This window comes from Typopeltis vanoorti, chromosome 16 (genome assembly GCF_054136105.1).
Source record: "Typopeltis vanoorti isolate ZY-2024b chromosome 16, IOZ_Tvanoo_1.0, whole genome shotgun sequence".
Lineage (NCBI taxonomy): Eukaryota > Metazoa > Arthropoda > Arachnida > Uropygi > Thelyphonidae > Typopeltis > Typopeltis vanoorti.
This window is the reverse complement of record NC_143564.1, coordinates 60,200,313-60,222,715: the sequence shown is the minus strand read 5'-3', so window position 1 is coordinate 60,222,715 and position 22,403 is coordinate 60,200,313. Positions and strand designations below refer to the sequence as shown.

Genomic DNA, 22,403 nt, shown 5'->3' with positions numbered 1-22,403 from the left:
AGGATTGGGTCTATTACTCCCATGGGTGATGTGATCCAGAACATCTTGGGAGAGTGTTTATGCACTTGTATGAATGAATGTATGGAAGCGAAAGACAATCACAAACATTCATGCCTAGGCAGGATTTGAACTCTCAGCATCTTGGCTGGAGAGCGGATACACTAACCACTCGGCCAGCCAGTCCAGCAACTTAGGAGTTATGAAAACAAAAATTGTATGCAATTACTTGGCGAGTGCGTTCCCTTTTTCGATTGGTGTGAACGTGTGAAGGACTTTGAGGGAGCAGTGATCATGCATCAACATTGTTTGCTTACACTTCAATAGAATCAAAACAAGATTATAATTAACAAACTACTATATTATGCATTAGTTTTAAGCTATGTTGCAGTTGCATTTGTCCTAATCTAAATTTCTGAGACTGAAGCCATTATTATATTCTTTCCTCGCTTAAAAATTTGATAGGAATTTTTATTTATTCTTTATTTTTTATGGGAAATTTAGAGATAAATCTTAATATTTAACAGTTAAGCAATATGGATAAAAGTAATGTAGTATTTTTATTAGCAGGCACGAGAGAGGCAACGGCTTATTTGGGAACTGAAGTAAATGAAATGGAGATGCACAGCATATTACAGAACCTAAATGTGAATAGCTGTAGGATTGAATGGAATACCAGTTAGAGTTTAATGTGAAGCTGAGAGGGAATTGTCAGTGCTCGTTACCATATTGTTTAATCTAAGGCTCGTGGGTTAGTCCCGAGAGGGAGGAAAGAGGGGAAAATAGTTCCATTGTATAAAGGAGGTTCCAAGACTGATGTAGAAAATTACCAACAGATCAGGATATCAGGAGTATTTGTCCATTCATTTTGGAGGTTTAATGGAATAATTATCAGCACTGAAAAAGGATTAAAAATAATTTTAATACTTCCAATATTTCCTCACAGAGACATCTTCAGGGATTACAAAAAACTTTTTGTAACAATACACACACAAAAGCAATACAGTAGTGAGTGAAACTGAAGTCCTATCTAGGTGGTGCGCCCTCTATGGGCATTTGCAGGTGGCCTAGGATGTAAAGAGGGATCTCTAATAATTAATGTTTCCCAAATTTTGGGAAGTGTAATGCAACCATATTTGTTTAAATTAGGTTGATTCCTGAGTGTTGATGCAGATTCAAAAAACAGTCTTTCTCTTTTGAATTTACTATAGTGGAGCATGGTCGTTTTTTTCCAGGAGATCCGATCCTATGGGTAGCATCCAAAACACGATTATGGTCAATCTGCAAGGCCAGATTGACCATAATCGTGATTGCATATGTAAGATCTGTGTTCTTCTAATCGAATGAATGCTGACCTGCCTGTCTGTCCAAAGTCAGCCAGTTTACAGGCACAAGGTACTCTATGTACTCTAGGCACTAAGAGAGGAGGGAGCTGGTTTTTGGTGAAACGGATAAGGGTAGCAAGTTTATGGTAGGGCTTAAAAGCTGTATAAAGTTTGTACTTTTTTATGATGTGTCTATTTTTTCTGATGTACCAAGGATGTAAGGTATGGTGATGGTAGTTCTGTAGTCCTTATGAAGAGGTGGTCGGAGAATGCGGAAGGATTTGATTATTTTTTTTAATCCTGTGGTCATTGTAGCCATTGGAAAGGAAGGTGTTGTGAATGTGTGAGTTCAGTTGAAAGGGTAGTTTCACTGGAACAAAGATTGTGGGCTCTATTGGTTAGAGTTTTGATGCCATATTGCTGAGAGGGGTGGTGGTGGTGGGAGAGTTTGCGAATGTATCTGCCTGTGTGAGTAGGTTTTCTATATACCAAGAAAGGTTACCATTAGGAAGGAGTGTTACTAAGGGGTCCAGGAAGGGTAAACTATTATTATTTTCCTTTTCCATTGTAAACTGGATTCTTGGATGTAGACTATTGAGGTGACTGAGGAAGGAATCTAATGTGTCTGGGCCATGAGGCCAAATAGAGAACACATCATTTACATATCTTAGCCAGATATAAAGTTTTAGAGGGGAAGATAATATTGGAATGAGGAAAATATTGGAAGTATTAAAATTATTTTTAATCCTTTCTCAGTGCTGATAATTATTCCATTAAACCTCCAACATGAATTCTGCACAGCACTTAAGCCTCGACACACAGAAGGAGTATCTGTCAAAGTACTGGAGAGGTTAGTCAAGAGCAAAATACAGGAATGGATAAATGAAAATGATATACTCTATGGGGGGGGGATATGGTTTTTCGAGGGTAGGTCATGTCTCAGTAAATTGATCACGTTTTTAATACAGAAACAGCTGCATTGAATAAAGTTAATGGATTGACAGTGATACTCTTGGACTTTTCAAAAGCTTTTGACAGGATATCACATGGAATTCTAATCAGTAAATTGCAGCACACAGAGGTGGATATAGGATTAGCGAGATGGATAGGAGGTTGGTTGATGGAAAGATATCAGATTGTAGTTTATTCAGGAGCAGAATCCAAAAGAAAGTCTTGGACTAGTGGCGTGCTTCAGGATTCTGTTCTTGGACCACTATTTAATTTGTACATAAGAAAAGATATGAGATCAGTTATTTGCCAATGACGAAAAGTTGGGGAGAGCAATAGTTAATACAGATAATATCAAAATTTTGCAGGATGATTTGGATAGATTGGCAGATTAGGCAATGGAGAATGGATGTAAGTTTAATGTGGCAAAGTGTAAGGTTATGCATTTTGGGGTGGAAAGAAAGATTACCAGCTGTAAGCTACACTGGTGGAACTGCATTCCAGGAAATTGACGAATCCAGCAACATAGAAGTGTTAGTGAATAGGGCGTTAAAGTTTATGGGCCAAACAGCAAAAGTGGCTAAAGCAGCACATCAGATTATTGTTTACTGAAGAACAATTTGACGACCAGAGACAAGCGGGATATCAAGTACTGATAAGACCACATCTTGATTACTGTGTGCAGATCTGGGCACCATGGTTTCTTGGCGATGAGGAGGAGGTGGAGAGGATCCAGACATGAGTGACCAAGATGGTAGCAGGTCTGTGAACCTTACGAGAACAGGCTGAAGATTTGTAGGTTAAGTATGTAGTTGAGAGGCCGAAAAACGATGATACCATTGAGATATACAAATTACTGAGGGGTTTTCATGAGATTAATTTTGTGGAAATTTTTCAGAACAGGTCTGGTGGTGGGAGAACTAGGGCCCATCCATGGAATCTGAGTAACAGTGTAGTTCACAAGTTTGTTAGAACTAGGATGTTTGCTTGGAGAATAGTGAATGCGTGGAATTCGTTGCCAGAGTCTGTTGTGGGTACCATGATTGTGAATGAGTTCAAAGCAAAGTATGATAGATGCTGTGCAAATGTTGGACAGTTCTTGATACGATGTTTAGGGCATCGCTCGAGGAGTTTAAGGACTCCTTTGTCTTTGCCATAACAACAACAACAATAATAATAATAATAATAATAAATGGCCTGTGTAGTTCAGTGGAAGGGGCGCTTGCGTCCTCTGTGCTTGATCGCTCAGAGTTAGACTAAGGTTCAAGTCTAGTCGCCAACTGGAGGAACTTTTTCTAAGACTATCTTCGACCAGTTCCTGAGTATGTCAATCTCTGGCATGGGCAATTGGGTGTTTTCTCTGGGAAATTCTGGGAAAAAATATCCCTTGGAAGGAACATGGCCTTGTCTTGGTAGTGGAGCTTGTGTACTTCAGTGATGTTGAGAGCTATTCTGGCGGTAGCATAGCTGCCAGCAGGGCCACCCTTGTCAGACAGGTCTCAACTAAGAAGCCAGACTAACAGTGTGAAAAGTAAGAAGATATCTATACCGGATCATCAAGAACTGCATCAGATTTGGGGATCCTGTACATTAGGTGACAAGTGGGCTACAGGATCCAGCTCTCCTTGCTGGGCAATCAGAGCAGGAAGCTGAAAAGCTACTGGAAGAAACCAAACATAAAAAATGGACTGTAAAAAAACACAGAGAAGTTATGAAATATTTTTTTATTTTATTATTTTTTTTATTAGAGATCAACACCAGAGAAATGAGGTTTTAGAAAGCGTATGCATTTAATTTTGAAACGGATATGCTCATAAACAAAAATTCCCAGAATGTGCAATAACAGAACAAAGATTTATGGACCAAAAGGATTTAATTTTCCATAAAAAATATTTACTGAACTTGAGTTGCAAGTGTTACATAGTAAACCAACAACCCCACTAACAGCAAACCATCAGCAAAACTTTGGAATTCAATTCAGTATGCATCAAGCTGATGACATACCTCAGAATGTTTTGACAGAAGTGCAGAGTAAAATGAAGTCAGGGATATTGGAACATATGAACTCCAAAAATGACCGTATAAGACTACCACTATTAAATCTTTACATACATCTATACTAAAACAGCTCCTCTTAGATGCAAATGCTATGATTAAAACCATCACAACCAACAGCGTAAAGGAAACAAATCAGCTCATATACAGCACAGCCTATATAATTACAGTGAATCTTGGTTGCAAACCGCAAGAGCAAAAGCCAAGGATGAAACAATCTACACCATGGAAAATCCAGTTAGAACGAAAAGTCAACAAACTTTGAGCTGATTTGAGAAACTTAGAGTTTAAAGGACAACCTAAAAAATAATAACATCAAAAACAAACTGATTAACACCTATAATTAGGCCAACAAAACAATTGCTGAAGTTACTGAAGAGTTGAACAAAGAATTATAGCAATTGCACAGAAAAATTAAAATATATGAAGCAAAATAAACCAATATGTGTAAAATATGCAATTTCGACAGCACCAACGTCAGTTCTTTCAGTCTCCAGGAATGCGTTAGCAGAGCTAATCTGAGGTGGTATGGTCACTTAAATAGAATGGGAGAGAAAAGATTAGCAAAACAAGTGTTCTCTGCCAGGTTGGCAGGAAAACGACCCAAAGGAAGACCAAGATATAGGTGGATTGATATGGTACAAAGTGCCTTAAACAATAGAAATATAAGATCTGATAATGTTGGAGTCTTGGCAAGTAAGAGACTGATTTGGATGAAAATTGTAGATAGGAAGTTAGTAATGATGTAAATTTCTCATGTAGTACTATCATATTCTCTACACCCTTTGAGGGTACATCTCAGGAATTTGATGGTGATGATGATGCATCCTACGGGCTTGTTGTTGTCTAGATTGATGTGTGGGGAAGTGACTGATGATTTTGTTAATTGTTTTAGGATTGTATGCATTTAGTATGGCTGTATTTTTGATTATTTCCAATTCTTGGTTTAGAGATTCTTCAGAGGAGCAGAATCTGTGTGCTCTTGGTTACTAATGATTTAATGATGTCAAATTTTTGACATGGATGATGAGCAGAAGAATTGTGAAGGTAGTGACTTGTATATGTTGGCTTGCGATAGACAGAAGTGAAGATGGAACCATCTTTTCTTTGGATGTATAAATCCATAAATCCAGAAAGGAGATATATACCCTGTGGAGATTCTTTTTCAAGCATGAATTTGATGTGAGGATGAAGAAGGTATATTTTATCTAGAAACAGGTGTAATTCTTGTTCAGAATGACCCCCAGATAGCAAAGATGTCATCAACATATCGTAGCCAAATTTTTGGTTTAGGTTTAAATGTGATGAAAATAAAAGAAACTCTCACCTCTGATGCTACCTGGCAAGTACGAGGTTCTATCTTCCTGTAAATTGTCTTATTATGGACAGACAGCTAGATCTGTTGATAAACGCATTTTGGAATATCAAGACCATATCCATCTTATCAAACCATGGAAATCTGTTCTTGCACAACACAGAGTTGAAAACCCAAACCCATAAGATTCATTGGAAAAAGACCAAACTTCTACATAAATCTTTATATAAACATGAACGTTTATATAAAGAAAGTGCTGAAACCCCCCCCCCCCCACTTCACAAACCAAATCTGAACCATAATGATGTTCTTGCTATCCTTCAAGTATCGGATATTGTAATACAAAATTGTGTAAAATAATTTTTATGTATTTTTTATATATGTTATCTTATTTTAACATAATCTATTTTTTCTCCAGATATATTTTAATTTAATTCTATAACATGCTACTGTGGAATATTCATGCATGCACTACATGCATGAATATTCCACAGCTTTCATTGTACAATAAAGCCAAGACACACTCTCTCTCTCTTTCTGTGCGTATGTGTGTGTTTGCATGCGTGCGTGTTAAAGTTCTATACAAAGAAAGAAAAACCTAGTCATAGAAGATTAAAGAAGCAATATAGAAAAAAAGTTTCTGGCTAATAAGGTAGCACGTACTCTAAGAAAATAGAGAAAAATAGAAGAAAGCTATGTGCAACAGTAGCTAAAAAGTCATTGACTGAATGAATGAACTAAACTACCACTAATTTGAGTAATATACTTGTTCCCCATTAGCCTGCTAGATATTACATGGGAATTTTAAAAACTTTTTTATTTTCCATTACCGTATTCCCCCCTTATCCTCGACCAACCCCAGTCTGAAAATATTGAATAGAAAATTCCAGAAATAAACAATTTATAATTACATAGCAAAGTGGATATTAGATCCAAGATTATTTCAAAGCCGAATGTTTGTAGAAACTATGAGTTTCATAAGTTGACCTGAGAGCTTACAAGAATACAATCCTTGGCATCTCTGAGTTGCCTTAGTTTGCACTACTTAGTAGTGCAAGCTAAGGCCACATGGCTCTTTCTTTTAGAAATAGACAATTCTTAAGTTTTAAATTGCATGCCATTCTGATTAGTTCTCGGTTATCAGAGCGACTGTTGCAGTTATCGGATTGCTTGTGTTCAATTATTACTTAATAATGGCCCCAAAGCGCAAGACTAGCGATGCCTGCAATTCGGATATGCTAAAGAGAAGCCATAAAGTGTTTCCTTTTAAGTGAAAAAGGTGAAAGTTCTCAACTTCATAAAATAATAAAAAAATGCATGCTGAAGTTGCTAAGATTCCATTCACATTCAGATAACTTTTATTGCAGTATGTTGTTATAATTGTTCTATTTTAATATTAGTTATTGTTGTTAATCTCTTACTGTGCCTAATTTATAAATTAAACTTCATCATAGGTGTGTATATATAGGGTTCGGTACTATCTGCAGGGTGTCTTGGAATGTATCCACTGCTGATGGGGGGGGGGGGGGGGGAAGCTACCATACTTTACCCATTACTTGTGAATCTACTTAAGATGAATGGCAATTCTTTTTTGGAGTATAATGTTATTTAAGTAAATGATCTAGCTCTTTTACCAGTATTTTTATTATGGCATCTGTCTGTACAGGGTTTGGTATATGTAGGTTTTCAGTAAACAGAATAAGATAGAGCCATGTGGAAATTTGGTAACAAAAGAATCTAAGAACAATAAATGCTGGCTGTTTTTAAATTTCTAAAGTGGAGTTCTGTTTAAGTGAACCAAGAATGTATACCTAATGTATCATTGTTGCCAAGTAACATAGTGCAGCTAGCCTATATAGATTGTAGTGTGTGTGTGTGCAAAGGTTAGGTTAGCAATTTTCTTCTTCTTCATTCCATAAAAAGTTTGCAAGTGGTAGTAAGCATGGAGAATCCATTATCATGCCTTTAATTTGTTACCATATTTACTTGAATATAACTCACACCCCTGATTTTACTTTACAAAAAAAAAAGAAATTAAAAAGTTTCACATATACCTCGCACACGAAAAAAAAGTTTAAACATGTTCACTACAGTAAACAATACGCCATCCCCAACAACCATTATACTGCAGATGCAAGAAAAACAAATAGTTTTATTGTACCACTGAATAAGATACAGGCACATTGTAATATATTTGTCAACAAATAGTGTTAGAGATAACTGGGATAAAAATGGCACTACCTAATGAATCATGTCCCCTCCCACAAAAATTATGCTATATAGACTCAAGCAAAACCATATGTTGTACTGCCAAACACAGTATATCTAACTAAAAACTATTGTCCAAACATTTGTTCAAATTTTCAATTATATGAAATAAGTCTTTGTTCGATTGCATTTGAAACTGTCAATATCATTAAGACAGATCACAAAGGCTAACTCCAAATAAAATTCTACTGGCAAATTGAAATTAACATGCTGTATTGTGTGTGAGTCAACCCAATGTGGAAGCGAATGCAGACAAGCAGTAATAAAATTCACCCAAAGGGTTGACACTTTGTGTTAGTTGTGTCCACCTGTGCAACACGGAAGTGGCACACAAACGGTAATGAGAAGTACAGTTGGAACGATAAATGGGCGAAACACCACCCCAACATGAACATGTTAAAACTAAGAAATATATAGTGAATGTTATAGCAGTTTCAGATATTTTGGAATTTTTTGGTTGAAGAGAATCAGTATTTCAACTCAACAATTGTCAGCTTGCCTTTCTTGTTGAGTCACGCAATCTTTTGTTAATACTGCACCAATCATATGCACGTCTTCACAGCTGCTCTATGTCTACCGGCCTACCATTGCTGTCCATTTTGGGCTCTGCTTTCACTTCTTAATAGTCATTCATGAAGGATTGTTCATTATGTATCTCAAGTCTTATAAATTACTGGTAATTTTTGCTTGAAATATGGAGAAACGTTCAAGTTACAGTGCTGGTTTTTAAACTCAAAGTTATGAGACTTTTTATCATAACATCACATGATAAAAAGACAAGCAAGAATGAAACTGTGTGTTTTAAGTTAATTACAGAAGGACTGTCACTAAAGATTCAAATATATCACATGATGAAGGTGAGTGGGCAATCACATAAATAACTGATCATTAAAATTTAAATGTGAGCAATTATAAATTATAATGAATACTGAGGATTTAATTATAAATGTCAATTTAGTTTTTGACTGAAAAACTTTAGTTTCTGAAAATCCCCGCCTATATCTCGCACCACGATTTTTTAACGTTAATTTTGAGGAAAAAAGTGCGAGTTATATTCAAGTAAATATGGTATACAAAATATCCTGATTACATTACTAATATGAAAAGTGTAGTAATGTCAGGAGAATTTTTTTTTTCTAATTATTATTATTAATATCTGATCTCCATGGTGCTCAAATATTTAAAGTTATGTTTCTTTAAGTGGGATATTCATTCATTAATATTCATGGAGTCCTTTGACTCCATGGAGGTCAGATGTTTACAGTTATGTTTAAGTGGGATATTGATTAACAGACACATAATCAAAACTCATGCTGATATTTTGGAATTCTTTAGTTAAATGGACTGCATTTTTAACATATGATGTTTGTGCTAGATAGTTTGCTATATTACATACAAGGCTATCTCTATTATCGATTATGGATTGATAGTAATGACTGACTGACTGATTTTTCCTTTTCAGCCGTTTCCGACCATAGGTGACTTTGTAGGCATTGCCCACAAAGTATTCCTGGTGAGATTTTTACAGGGTAGTTTACCATTGCTTTCCCCCCCCCCCCCCAATTTTATCTGGGCTCAGGACCGGCATATGGCTGGGACGTATTCATGACTGTAGTCCATGTGCATTCAGGGGACCGGTTTCCCTGTTTGCAGGAGGAAAAACCCCAGATAAACTGGGGAGAAAAACCCTGCTGTCTATGCCCAAGACCGGCTAACTTAGCGATGGCTGAGGAAGATCCTTAAGCTCCTCACGTCATTGACAGGAATCGAACCTAGGACACTCCTTCCCCAGGCATATGGTTGCGAAGCACAAAGTCACTAGGCTAACCTTGCAGACAATGATAGTAATAGAGCCTTATTTTTATGGATTTTTGGTAAGCCACATATATATATATATATATATATATATATATATATACACATATATATATATATACAGGGTGTTCGGGATAAATTTGACAGTTTCGTAAGGAAAAAGAAAATCTTCTTTGTATCTATTAAATTTAATGAATTGACAAAAAAACATTACAGGCAGAGTTAATTACAATACTATCAACAAGATTTACTCAAAATAACCACCATTAGCATCGATCACAGCTTCAATTCTGCTTTGGAACCTCGAACAAGCTGATGCTACAGTCTCCCTGGGAAGGGCCGCAAAAACTGTTTTAATTTTATCCATTAACTGGGCTTTTGTATTACTGGAAGTGCGATTGGTGTCTTTTTCAACTGTGCCCCATACAAAATAATCCATGGGGTTAAGGTCTGGGGAGTTTGGAGGCCAAACATTTGGACTGGTGAAGTCGTAGAAATTTTCAGACAACCATTTTTGACTTTTCCCAGAGGTGTGGCAAGGGGCCGAATCCTGCTGCCATACATACGGCCTACCATTGGCTACCCTTGTTATCCAGGGCTTGACTACAGTTAGCAACTCCACGAACAAAGCCCGAATTCCAATGCCAGGGTTCTTCAAACACCTGTTCCTGCAGATTTGCGAGGAATTCTGCTGTACGAACGCAATCAGATCGTCTGCTAGGGATCTTTCTTCTTGCTACATCCTCGTAGTCACCATTGCAAGTCTCTAGTTCATGCCTGATTGTTTTTACTGTATTCAGGGAGCATTGGGCAGCAGTCGTAATATCCTTATTTTGATGGCGGGCACGAATCATCATGATACAAGTTATTCTCTTCCATGATTCAGGTGGGTTCCAGCTATCCATCCTTTCTGACATCTTGTATATGAATGAAGAAGGGTCCAAACTTTTAAATGAAGAGAAGTGTGTGTTAATACATGTAACTTACGGAAAAATATAATTAATTATAAATATGTCAAATTTATCCCGAACACCCTGTATATATATATATAGAGAGAGAGAGAGAGCAGATGGATGATGGGGTTATAATTTTTGTTATTTCAGGCTAATAATTAAGGACTTTTTGTTTCCTTTTGGAAGACAGCAGGATTTCTAACTGAGAGAAATTACTTGACACATGGTGTGGACTCTTAAATAGTTAGCATGTCCCTTACTGGCTCTCATAATGACTTTTTTTTGTTGTTGTTGTTGTTTAAATATTTTTTAAGGTATTTTAACTTGGTATTCTTTTGCTGTAAGATTACTTCTGAGAGGCTTGACTGAATTTGGGCTACATCTGTTATATCTTAAACTCATTCTTTTTTGGAGTATGTCATTTGAGATGGTTTAGCTCTGTGTGTCAATGCTTTTTTATTATGCCATACATTTGAGCATGCTGCATTATTTTTCATAATTAATACAACTTACCACAGATATTGTTAAAACTGGCAATAATCTTCTATTATCTTCATCCCATTTCCAGACTCTCACATTGCCATCTTGTGAACCTGGATATAACAAAGAATGCAAACATAAATTTCTGCGGTTTAGTAGTTCTGTAGAAGTTTTCGGTATTGAGACCACATTATTATCCAATTAAAGAGTTTAATAAAAATAAGCAATTAAAACCTAACAAGTTTCGTAAGTCGTACAATTTACATCATCAGAGGTACTAGTACCTAAAGGTTTTACACAATAAAAGCCTATTAGCAATGTCAAAAAAAGAAGAGAGCACACAGTAGTGTGCTTGATGGCCAGTAGTGGTCATCAAGTAAAGTACTTCATGACCACTACTGGCCATCAAGAATTTTGAAAACAAACAAAAATGTCACATATATTGATACAATATATCCTTACACGATGCAATAAAAATCAAGGCTTAATTTTACATCAAGTATGGTCTGCTTTCATCAAACATTTAACTGCCACGGACCTAGGATATAATAACATGCATGATACTATAGAACATGATAACAACTAGCAATGTTCCAATACACATACTGTAACGAATTTGCCATTTGCCATTTGGATTCTGGTTAATCAATCATGTTACAGTTGTGAAGTTATCAAAAACATCTAATATGTGTAATTAATTGTTAAATAAGCTTTTGTTGTGTAAATCTTTTAGGTACCAGTACCCCTGATGATGTAAGCCATATGACTTACAAAACTTGTCAGGTTTTAATTGCTTATTTTTACTAAACTCTTTAATTACATAATAATGTGGTCTCAATACCGAAAACTTCCCACATAACATAAAGAATTTCTTTAAAGAAATACAAAGAGTTACTTATGAAGGTAAGACATTTATCAGAAGTACTAGTCAATCTCTATGTTAGTAACTTACTATATGGTTACCAAATGATTTGGTCAGCCAGATAAACTGGATTCTGTATGATTGGCCATTCTATCACTGAATGGCCCAATAAAACAAAGTCCCTAACAATAACAAACAGAACTAATAAAATACAATTTTATATCTTCAGGTACAATTTTGATTTATGTTTAGAAATATAACAGAAATGAAATGAATGTTAGTGAGCAGCTAACATAAATTCTATTCATGAAATGCTGTATACTGATAGTACATTAATATCACAGGTAGTAAAATGAATCTATATGAGCCAACATATCAAAATTATGACAGATAATCATGTTAAAGATATATTAAAATGTTTATTGTTTAAATTAGTTAAATGTTTATTGTTTTCCACTTGTTCATTGAAAAAAAAAAAAGAAAGTTGCTACTAGCAGTTAACTGTTTTTAATGTTTCTAATTTCTAGCAACCTAATTTCCATAACAACAAGTACTTAAAGCTGTGGCAGATTGCTTGATGTGCTTATATTTCATAGAATCTGCAATAACATCTGTAGGTTATATTATATAACTGTTAAATTAGAAAAAAAGTCATTCTGAATAAATTTTAGATTTATCAGAATAAATTATATAAATATTCTATCAGAATATGTATATTATACAGTATAAATGAATCCTATAATAGTCTATTATAAAATAATTAACAAAAACACCCCAAAAACAGACCATTAAAAATTAAAGATTAAAACAATATGGAAACTAGAACAATTCAAGAATTTAAAAAAAAAATTTTTTTTTTTTTGAAAAAAAGATTACTTTTCCAGAGAGAAGAAGCCTTGAAAAACATGAAGAGATAGAAAGAGAAAACATACCATTTATAATAAAAGAATAAATTTTGAAAGCAATAAGCCCTAACAAACTTATCTGTTGCCTGGTTATAATGAACTTCCTACTGAACTATGGAAACATGGTGGCACAGTGGTCATCAATTTCCTATTTGAACTTTTTAATCAAATACTACATAGAGGTGAAATTCCAGATGACTGGAAGACAAGCATCATAATACCAATTTTCAAAAAGGGGAGATACATGAAGGTGTGAAAATTATAGACCCACAACATTGCTAAGTTATAGCAATATAATTAATACTGCTATAACTAATAATTTATAGCAACAAAATCTTTGCATATGTTATACAAAACAGAATCCAAACTTTAATGAAGGAGACAACAGGAGAAGATCACGTAGGCTTCATACCTTGGAGGTCTAATACAGACCATATTTTTACAGTTAATAGTCTGGCTGATATGTACTGGGCATGCCACCTACCTATATATATTGCAGTTTTATTGACTTCAAACAAGCATTTAATTCCATTAACAGGAACAAAATGATAAGCATCTTAAAATATATGATGCTAGATTCAGAACTACAAGCCTTTATTACCAATTATTATAAAGATACCAAAGCAACTGTCAAATTTAATAAAATAAAAACAGACAAATTCAAAGTAGAAAAAGAAGTCATTCAGGGTTGCGCATTCACACATTTATTTATCTCAAAGAAATATGCAAATCCATAGCTGAAGAATCAAGTCTACAAATAAAAGGGCAAATATCAACCACATTAAATATGCGGACAATATTATTATTCTTGCAGAATCTAAAGAACAACTGGAAAAAACTATAAAAATTTCAAATGAAGAATGCACAACTTTTGGAATGAAAATCAATCTAAGCAAAGCTAAAACAATGAAAAATAGAAAGAGATGAGGAAAAATTTCAATACACTTAGAAATCATACATTTGAACAAGTAAAGCAATTTATATATCTTGGCAGTCTCATTATTCACAACCTCAACAACCAAAAAACAGTAAAATACAGACTTAAGAGACGGATGGTCTCTCTCTCTCAGATCTCCTCATATGATGCTTCATCATTTCTTTCTCTCCCATGTGCTTCTCTTATTGCTTGTTCTAGTTTAAGTCCAGTGATTCTTGATATTTGGTCAATCCACCTGTTGGGGGGGGGGGTCCTCTTTTTCTTTTACCACACGCTTTACCCTGGTTGATTACTTTTTCCAGGCAGTTGCCTTCCCTTCTACATATATGTCCAAAATATTGCAGTATTCTCTTTTCAATTATGTTTATCAGTCTTGTGTGGATATTCATTTCTTCTAGGATACTTTTGTTTGTTCACTTTTCTGTCCAAGACACTCTTAACAATCTTCTCCAGCACCAGCGCTCGAACGCCTCAATTCTTCGTCTGTCATAGTCCAAGACTCAGAAGCATAGAGAAAGATAAAAAAAAAATAAGGTTTTTACATGCTTAATTTTCGTCTTTTTGGATGTGCTTGGCTTTCCAGATCTTCATTAAATCAGTTATCGCTTTCTTAGCTAGTGCTATTCTTCTTCTTATCTCTTTTTTTTTACATCCATATTTTTTTGTTATTATCACTCCAGGGTAGTTGAAATGGGCAACAATTTCAATTCCTTCTATATCTATCTCTTCTGCATTGTTTAAAATCATTATTTTGGTTTTATCTTGATTTATTCATAAACCATGGCTTAGGCTTTCCCATTCTAATTGTTTTAGGATGGATTTTAATTCCTGTTCGCTTGTTGCTGTTATCACTGTGTTATCTGCATATCATAGGTTAGTGATTGTTTGGCCACCTAATTTAATGCCTTCATTCCACTTTTCTAGAGATCTTTTCATTATAGTTTCGCTGTAAAGGTTGAATAGTAATGGTGAGAGTATGCATTCTTGTCTTGATCCTTTTTCAAATTGGAATGCAGGGGACAGTGAGATTTCAATTCTTACTGTTGCTTGATTTCCTTGATATAAGTTCTTTATGGGGGTTATTAGATGGTTTGGTATTCCCCATTCTTGCATGATATCCCACCTCATGCAGTCAAAGGCCTTGGAGTAATCTATACAGCATAGATAAAGGCTTAAGTTGAATTCCCTTGTTTTTTTCAATTATTTGTCTGATGTTAGATATATATGATCTCTAGTCCCTCGACCTTTTCTGAATCCTGCTTGTTCTTCTGAGATCTGATGGTCTATAAAACTTTGTAATCTTTCCTTAATAATGTGTAGTAAAATCTTGCTGGTAGGTGAGATAAGGACAATTGTGCAGTAGTTTTCACAGTTGTTGTGATTGCCTTTCTTGTAGATTGGGAAATGGTGGAATTGGTCCAGTCATTCAGCCATCTTCCAGATTTTGTTGCATAAATCATGTATCCAGTTGACTGCATTCTCTCCAAGGTTTTTCAACATTTCAGCTAGTATCAGGACCTGGGGCTTTGTTTTTCCATAATTTTTTGATTGCTTGTTCAACTTCATTTTTGAGGATCTTTGGTTCTATTTCCATGTTTTCCATAGCTCCTTCGTCTTCTTGTTTAATAGCTGGGTCATTGTAAAGCTCGGCGCAATACTCTTTCCATCTTCTGGCTATGTCATTAGTGTCATTTAAGATCTTCCCCTTTTCCTCTGCAATCATATTAAGTTTTGGTTTGAATTTTTTGGTTATATCCTTAACCTTCTTAAATAAATCTGTTGTTTCATTAGAGTTGGAGTGCCTTTCTATTTCTTTACAGATGTTTTGAATGTAGCTATTTTTATCTTTTTGACAAGAGTTCTTAATAGCAAATTAAGTGGATATTGAATCCAACATTATTTCATAGCCAAAAATAGAAACTACGAGAGTTTCATGCCGAATAGAGAGCATATAAAAGTTTCGGCGGATACAAGCGTATGCCAACCTTTTGTGACAGGGTAACTCACCCTATCAGGAAATGTTGGATTCAATATCACTTAATTTGAATAATTGTGCATTGCCGAAGTGAAGCCTTTTGGCTCTCTTTTTTCAGTAGTTTCTCATCATCATCAAATTCCTGCCATGTACCCTCAAGCAGTGTACAGGATATGATAGTACTACATGAAAAGCTTACATCATTAATAACTTCCAATTTTCCTCAAAATCAGTCTGTTACTTGTCAAGACACCAACATTATCACATCTTATATTACTATCGTTTAAGGCACTTTGAACCGTATTAATCCACCTATATCTTGGTCTTCCTCTGGGTCGTTTTGCTGCCAACCTGACAGAGAACACCTGTTTTGCTAATCTTTCTTCGCCCATTCTGTTTAAGTGACCATACCACCTGAGATTAGCTCTGCTAACGCATTCCTGGATGCTAACAATGTCAAGTTCTTTCCTAATATCCTCGTTTTTAATATGATATTGCCATTATATCCATCTGTTCACCCCTCTAATCTTTCTCAGGATTCACATATCTGTGGTCTCTAGTGTCAAGTGTTTTAAACACTGTCTTGTATACAGCTAATTTAGTGTTCCAACTAATTTCTCTCTTATTCCATATGAATTTATTCAATTGACTTCCTACAATACCAGCTTTGTTGATTCTGTTGTCTATTTCCATATTTAATTTATCATCTTCACTAAAAATCATGCCTAAGTAGCTGAAATGTTTTACTTGTTCCACAGGTTTCCCATTCAAAACACAGTTGACATTTTGAACGATTCTACCAATTTTCATTGTCTTTGTCTTTTTATTGCTGACTTGTAGCAGATTTATTTAGAAGTATAACATCATACGCATAAAGCAAAGAGCTGACATTAACATCTCCAATTTTGATAACATGTTTAATACCACTTTCCTTCATAATGTGATCCATATAGATAATGAATAACAGAGGGGATAATGTACATCCTTGTCTCACATCAGATTTAACATTAAACCATCTTCCTGTACTTCCTTTAATTCTAACTGCTGACTTACAACTCAAATAAAGACTAAGTATTGCTTGATATAATACCCCATTGACACCATATAACCGTAGCGTATTGAATAGCTTCTCTCTTGGCATCTTGTCATATGCCTTTTCCAAATCGACAAAACTTAAATACAGATCTTTGTTATATTCCCATGCTTTCTCGACTATTTGTCATAGAGTGAGGATCTGATCCTGACAGCCTCTATTTGGCTTGAATCCAGCTTGTTCTTCACCCAGCTTTTCTTCCACAATTCTTCTCAATCGTTTCTCAAGTATACTTGCATAGATCTTGCCAGGAACACTCAGTAGGGAAATACCTCTGTAATTCTCACATTCAATTTTATTTCCCTTTTTATATATGGGTACTATGAGAGCTCTACTTTAATCATCGGCAATTCGTCCCTCTGTCCAGGCCTTCTGAACTATGCGGTGCAGCCACTGTAAGACTTTTATACTACCATACTTCAGTATTTCTGGTCGAAAATCATCCACTCCCGCTGCCTTTCCACATTTTAATCCTTTGATGGTTTTTTTCTACTTCAAGTATGGATATGTATTCCTGACTGCATGCCTGGTCAGTGTTTTTTACCACTGTGCTGTCATCACTGCTTGTTTCATTTAGCAGTTTTTCAAAGTAATTACTCCATACTTCAAGGATATCTTTTTCTCCCGTTTTCATGTCACCTTTATCATCTCTAACTTCTAGCATTCACTAATGCTAGAAGTATTCGAAATAAGGGGAACGAAATTGTTGCTTTGCTCGAGTCTGTTCGCCCCAAAATTGTTGGTATAAGTGAGACATGGTTACATGACGATGACATCCTGACAGGAATAGAGATGAACGGATATGATATTTTTCGTGAAGATAGACAGGGAAGAAAGGGAGGAGGAGTACTGTTAATGGTAGCAGATGAGTTGTGCCCATCTAAGGTGGAATTGCAAGGTGCAAATTGTGGTCACGGTTTTGAGGCCGTATGGTGTGAGGTAGAAGTTAACAGGAGGAAATATTTAGTTGGGTGTTGCTATAGACCTGGTAATATGGAAGGTAATGAGAAGGAAATGTATAGGCAAATTGGCCTAGCTAGCAAGAAACGAGTTATCATTATGGGCGACTTTAATTATGGTGATATAGATTGGAAGCAAGAGACTGCATCTGGGGGTAAAGAAAATGAATTTTTGGAGTTTTTGAAAGATAATTACCTTAGGCAGTACGTAACGGAGGGTACACGAGGATCAAGAGTATTGGATTTGATCATCTCATCAGATGATGTTATTATAAATGAGGTGTCAAATCTTCCACCAGTTGGTGAGAGTGACCACGAGGTGATCACGTGCAGGGTGACCAGTCATTCGAGGACGTCTGTTAGAAAGGGATATATGTGGAATTATAAGACTGGTAATTACGAAAAGCTCAGGAGACAGCTTGCGATAATAAATTGGAAAGAAGAACTGGATGGAAAGGATATCAATGCTGCTTGAGCCATACTCAAGAACTATTTGGTGGAGGCAATATCAGAGTGTATTCCGAGGGTCAAGAGGGTAAACAGAGTGGGTGTAAAATGGATGAATCAAGAAATAAGGTATGCAATATGGAAGAAGAAGGTATTATGGAAGAAACACAAAATGAGTATATATAACAACCAGTTGCATGAGAAGTACAAAGAGCAGGCGAGGAAGGTGACTAGCTTGATAAGGGTAGCAAAAATGCAGTATGAGCAGCAGTTAGCTAAAGCAGCCAAAAAAAATCCTAAGGAGTTTTTTCGATATGTCGCCAGTAGAAGAAAGAATGATTATGGTAGAATGGGATTGATTGGTGAAAACGGAGGAATGATAACCGCTGCGGAGGATATAGTTGAGATATTTAATGAACAATTTCTAACGGTATTTCACTCTTGCGAATGTGATATCATGCAGAACTTGAAAGTTGTGGGAGAAGAGGAGGAGGAGGAGGAGGAACTGTTAGTAAGTGAACAGGAGGTATATGAGGAATTGAATAGACTTGATGTAAATAAGGCTGTGGGACTTGATGCTATTTCACCACGTGTCTTGAGGGAATGTGCCAGAGAGTTAACAACAGCTTTTGTATATCTTTTCAACATGAGTCTCTCACTGGGTCAAGTTCCAAAAGAGTGGAAAGAAGGTAAAATTGTTCCAATTCATAAGGGAGGTGATAAGAGTAAGGCCTTGAATTATAGACCAGTCTGTGTGTCTGGAGTTGTGGTCAAGGTATTAGAGAAGTTAGTTAGGAATAAAGTTCAGAATTGGGTTGACAACAGAAAAATACTCTTTGGTGGCCAGCATGGATTTACTAAAGGAAAATCATGCTTTAGCAATCTGCTTACTTTTTATAATAAAGTGACAAATGCGTTGGATAAGGGTATTGCATATACAGTGGTATATTTAGATTTTGCAAAGGCGTTTGATAAATTGCCACATGACAAGCTGGTAATTAAATTGGAACGGATGGGGCTGAACAGTAGATTGGTTGTCTGATAGGTATCAGCGAGTTGTCTATGGAGGAGCGATATCGCAGAAGAGGAAAGTTACTAGTGGTGTACCTCAAGGGTCTGTTTTGGGTCCATTGCTGTTTAATTTGTATGTAAATGATATCTGGAGAGGTCTGAATGGTGATGTGCAGTTGTTTGCAGATGATGCAAAGTTGGGCAGAGCTATCAGGAGTAGTGTGGATGCTGTAGCTTTGCAAGAGGACTTGAATACACTGTCTGAATGGGTAAATAAGTGGGGATGTCAATTCAATGTGTCAAAATGTAAGGTTTTGAAATTTGGGAAGCAGAGATGGGATGTAAAGTACACAATCGGTGCGAATATCTTGGAAGAGGTAGAGGAAATGAGAGATCTGGGAGTGATTGTAGACAAGGACCTAAAATTTCGGGGACATGTTGCTAAAATAGTGAAGACAACACAGCGGATAATGGGAATGATGCGGAGGACATTGACTTGTAGAAGTAAGGATGTTATGGTTCCTTTGTATAAGGCTTTGATCAGGCCACATATGGATTACTGTGCACAGATCTGGTCACCTGGTTTTCAAAAAGATTAAATTGCGTTGGAAAAAGTTCAGAGGCAATTGACTAAGGTGGTTTCTGGTCTCTGGAATGTAGATTATGAAGACAGATTGACAAAATGCAATTTGCAGAAATTGGTGGATAGAAGGAGGAGGGGGGATATGATTGAGACATATAAGCTGTTGAGTGGTTATTACCAGATTAACGTCGGGGAGGTTTTGCACAGAATGGGTGAGGATAGCAGGAGAACAAGAGGTCATTCCTGGAAGCTGTATAAGGAGGGTGTGAGCAAGGGAGTGAGGAGCAGGTTTTTTGCATGGAGAGTGGTGAGTGATTGGAATGCTTTGCCCGAGAGTGTGGTGTGTGCAGAGACAGTGAATATATTTAAGGCACAGTATGATAAACTGTGTGTATAACAGTGGACCTCCCACGATGAGTCTTTGACTCCATGGAGGTTTTTGTAATAATAATAATAACTCCTTTTACAGCACTCTTTCATCCATTCCTAAGCTTCTTCAACAACCTCCAGAATATTTTGTCACCTTCTTCATATTTATTTTCTATATTCTTGCCAAAGTCCCCCCCCCCCCCCCCAATGACTTTTGTTTAACTAGTTTTACACAGTCTTTAGCATTCTTGCATTTGTCTCTGTATTCTCTAACAGCACAAACTGACTTATTTGCCAGGAACTTTTGATATGCTTTCTTCTTTTTCTTCACTGCCTCTTTAACTTCCTGTGTCCACCAGGGAGTTCTAATTTTTCTATCCTTGCAGACAACTTCACCACATGCCTCTCTAGCTGAATCAATCAGGGCTTTCTTCAAGGCTTGCCACTGAATCTCCAAGGTTTGATTCCTATTCTCAAACTCTTTCATTTCTTCTTCAATAATCTTTGTGTATTTTAGGCTACAGTTCACATCTGAGAGCCGCTCAACTTTTATTCACTTTAAAACTTCTTACATGTTATTCTTTTCAATAAGAAATTCAATTTTATCCTGCTCAAGACTAAATAGTGATCACTTCCAATTTCAAATCCTCTGTATACAGGGAGAAAACATCACTATCAACAATAACATACTCAATGAGACTTTTCTTATTCCTTGCCTCTTCTCTCCATGTGAATTCGTGCGCATTTTTATGTTGGAACATGGTGTTAGTAATAACCAATTCATGTCCTGAGCAGAAATCCAACAGATATTTGCCATTATTATTAGCTTTGCTCTTTTCTCCAAATTTTCTCAAAATAATTTTGTATGTCTCACAATCATTTCCTACTCTGCTATTTAGATCCAAAACAAGGACCAACTTTTCCTTTTTCATTGTGTCAGTTGCTTTTTCTAAAGCCTCAAAAAATTCCTCCACTTCTACCTTAGTAGAACCTTCTGTGGGACCATAGGCACAAATAAGTCTCATTGTCCAGTATCCCATTCTCATATTTGCCCACATTACTCTACTTGAGACTGACTGCCATTTAAGAAGATTAGCCTCGTATTTTGTGTTGAATACTAATGGCTACTCCTTTTCCTTGATTGTCATTGCCTGAATATAACATTTTGTATTTATTGTTCAGAAAGATCTCACCAGTTTTTGTCTTTTTTTGTTTCAATCACCCCTATTATGTCGATCTGGTACTTATCTAATTCCTCAGCTACCTCCATTTCTTTGCCATTCAAGCTTATTATGTTGATAGTACTGATCTTTAACTCTTGTGATGTTGAGTTGGGGTGTGTTTTCAGATTTGTTCCAGTAGCTGACTTTTCGCTGTTTGCCCTGGTTCCCTGGTGAAAACAATGGGGGTCCTTGTTTAACCAGGCAACACCCCAGGCGGCATGAAATTTTGTCGTGTTGTACCATCATTTTTTATTTTGGTTTAACCAATAAGAATACAATTTGGTCGGCTAAATCCCAAATTGCCAGCCCATCCTCATTCGTTCAGTATTGTTGGATTCTGAATATATAGAGATTTGAGTAATTAATATTTGCTTCAGAATCCAACATGATCTTCCATCACATAAGCTAAACTTGTAATTATTATTTAATGTAAATCACTTGTTTATAAATTAATATTCATATAACTACCTTTAAATTTATTTGATATTTAATTATTTAATCAAGGATATGTATTAATAGTGAAAAGACTCTGTATTAAAATATTATTAAGTTTATTTTATTTATTGCTATGTTAATATTGTAAGAATTTGTATCCAACATTTTAACCGAGTATTAATTGAAGTGTAAATATTCTTTATTTGTTCCTGTATGTAGAGGTATAACGTTGTGCAATACCTCAGTTTTATTATATTTTGTTTTGGTTGTCATGGAGACGTATGTAAGATAGCGCGAGTTTAGTACAGTGCATGACAGATTAGTATTGAAGTGCTGGAAAGGATTTTAGTTGAAGATAGCAAGAGAATAATTTCAGCGTGAAGAAGGGATATATAAGCTAAGAACGTGGAGAAAGCTATTCATTCGGGGAATCAGAGTGCGATAACAG

At 35.9% G+C, this 22,403-nt stretch overlaps 1 protein-coding gene across 1 annotated transcript in view; it reads right to left on the bottom strand.

The window, feature by feature from the left end:
• Positions 1-22,403, bottom strand: part of LOC150098055 (U3 small nucleolar RNA-interacting protein 2-like) — a 190,013-nt gene that overhangs the window by 5,691 nt on the left and 161,919 nt on the right. Inside the window, exon 13 of the mRNA XM_090406409.1 lies at positions 11,190-11,269. Within this exon, the coding sequence (XP_090262535.1) occupies positions 11,190-11,269 (80 nt within the window). The remainder of the gene's footprint in view (positions 1-11,189; positions 11,270-22,403) is intronic.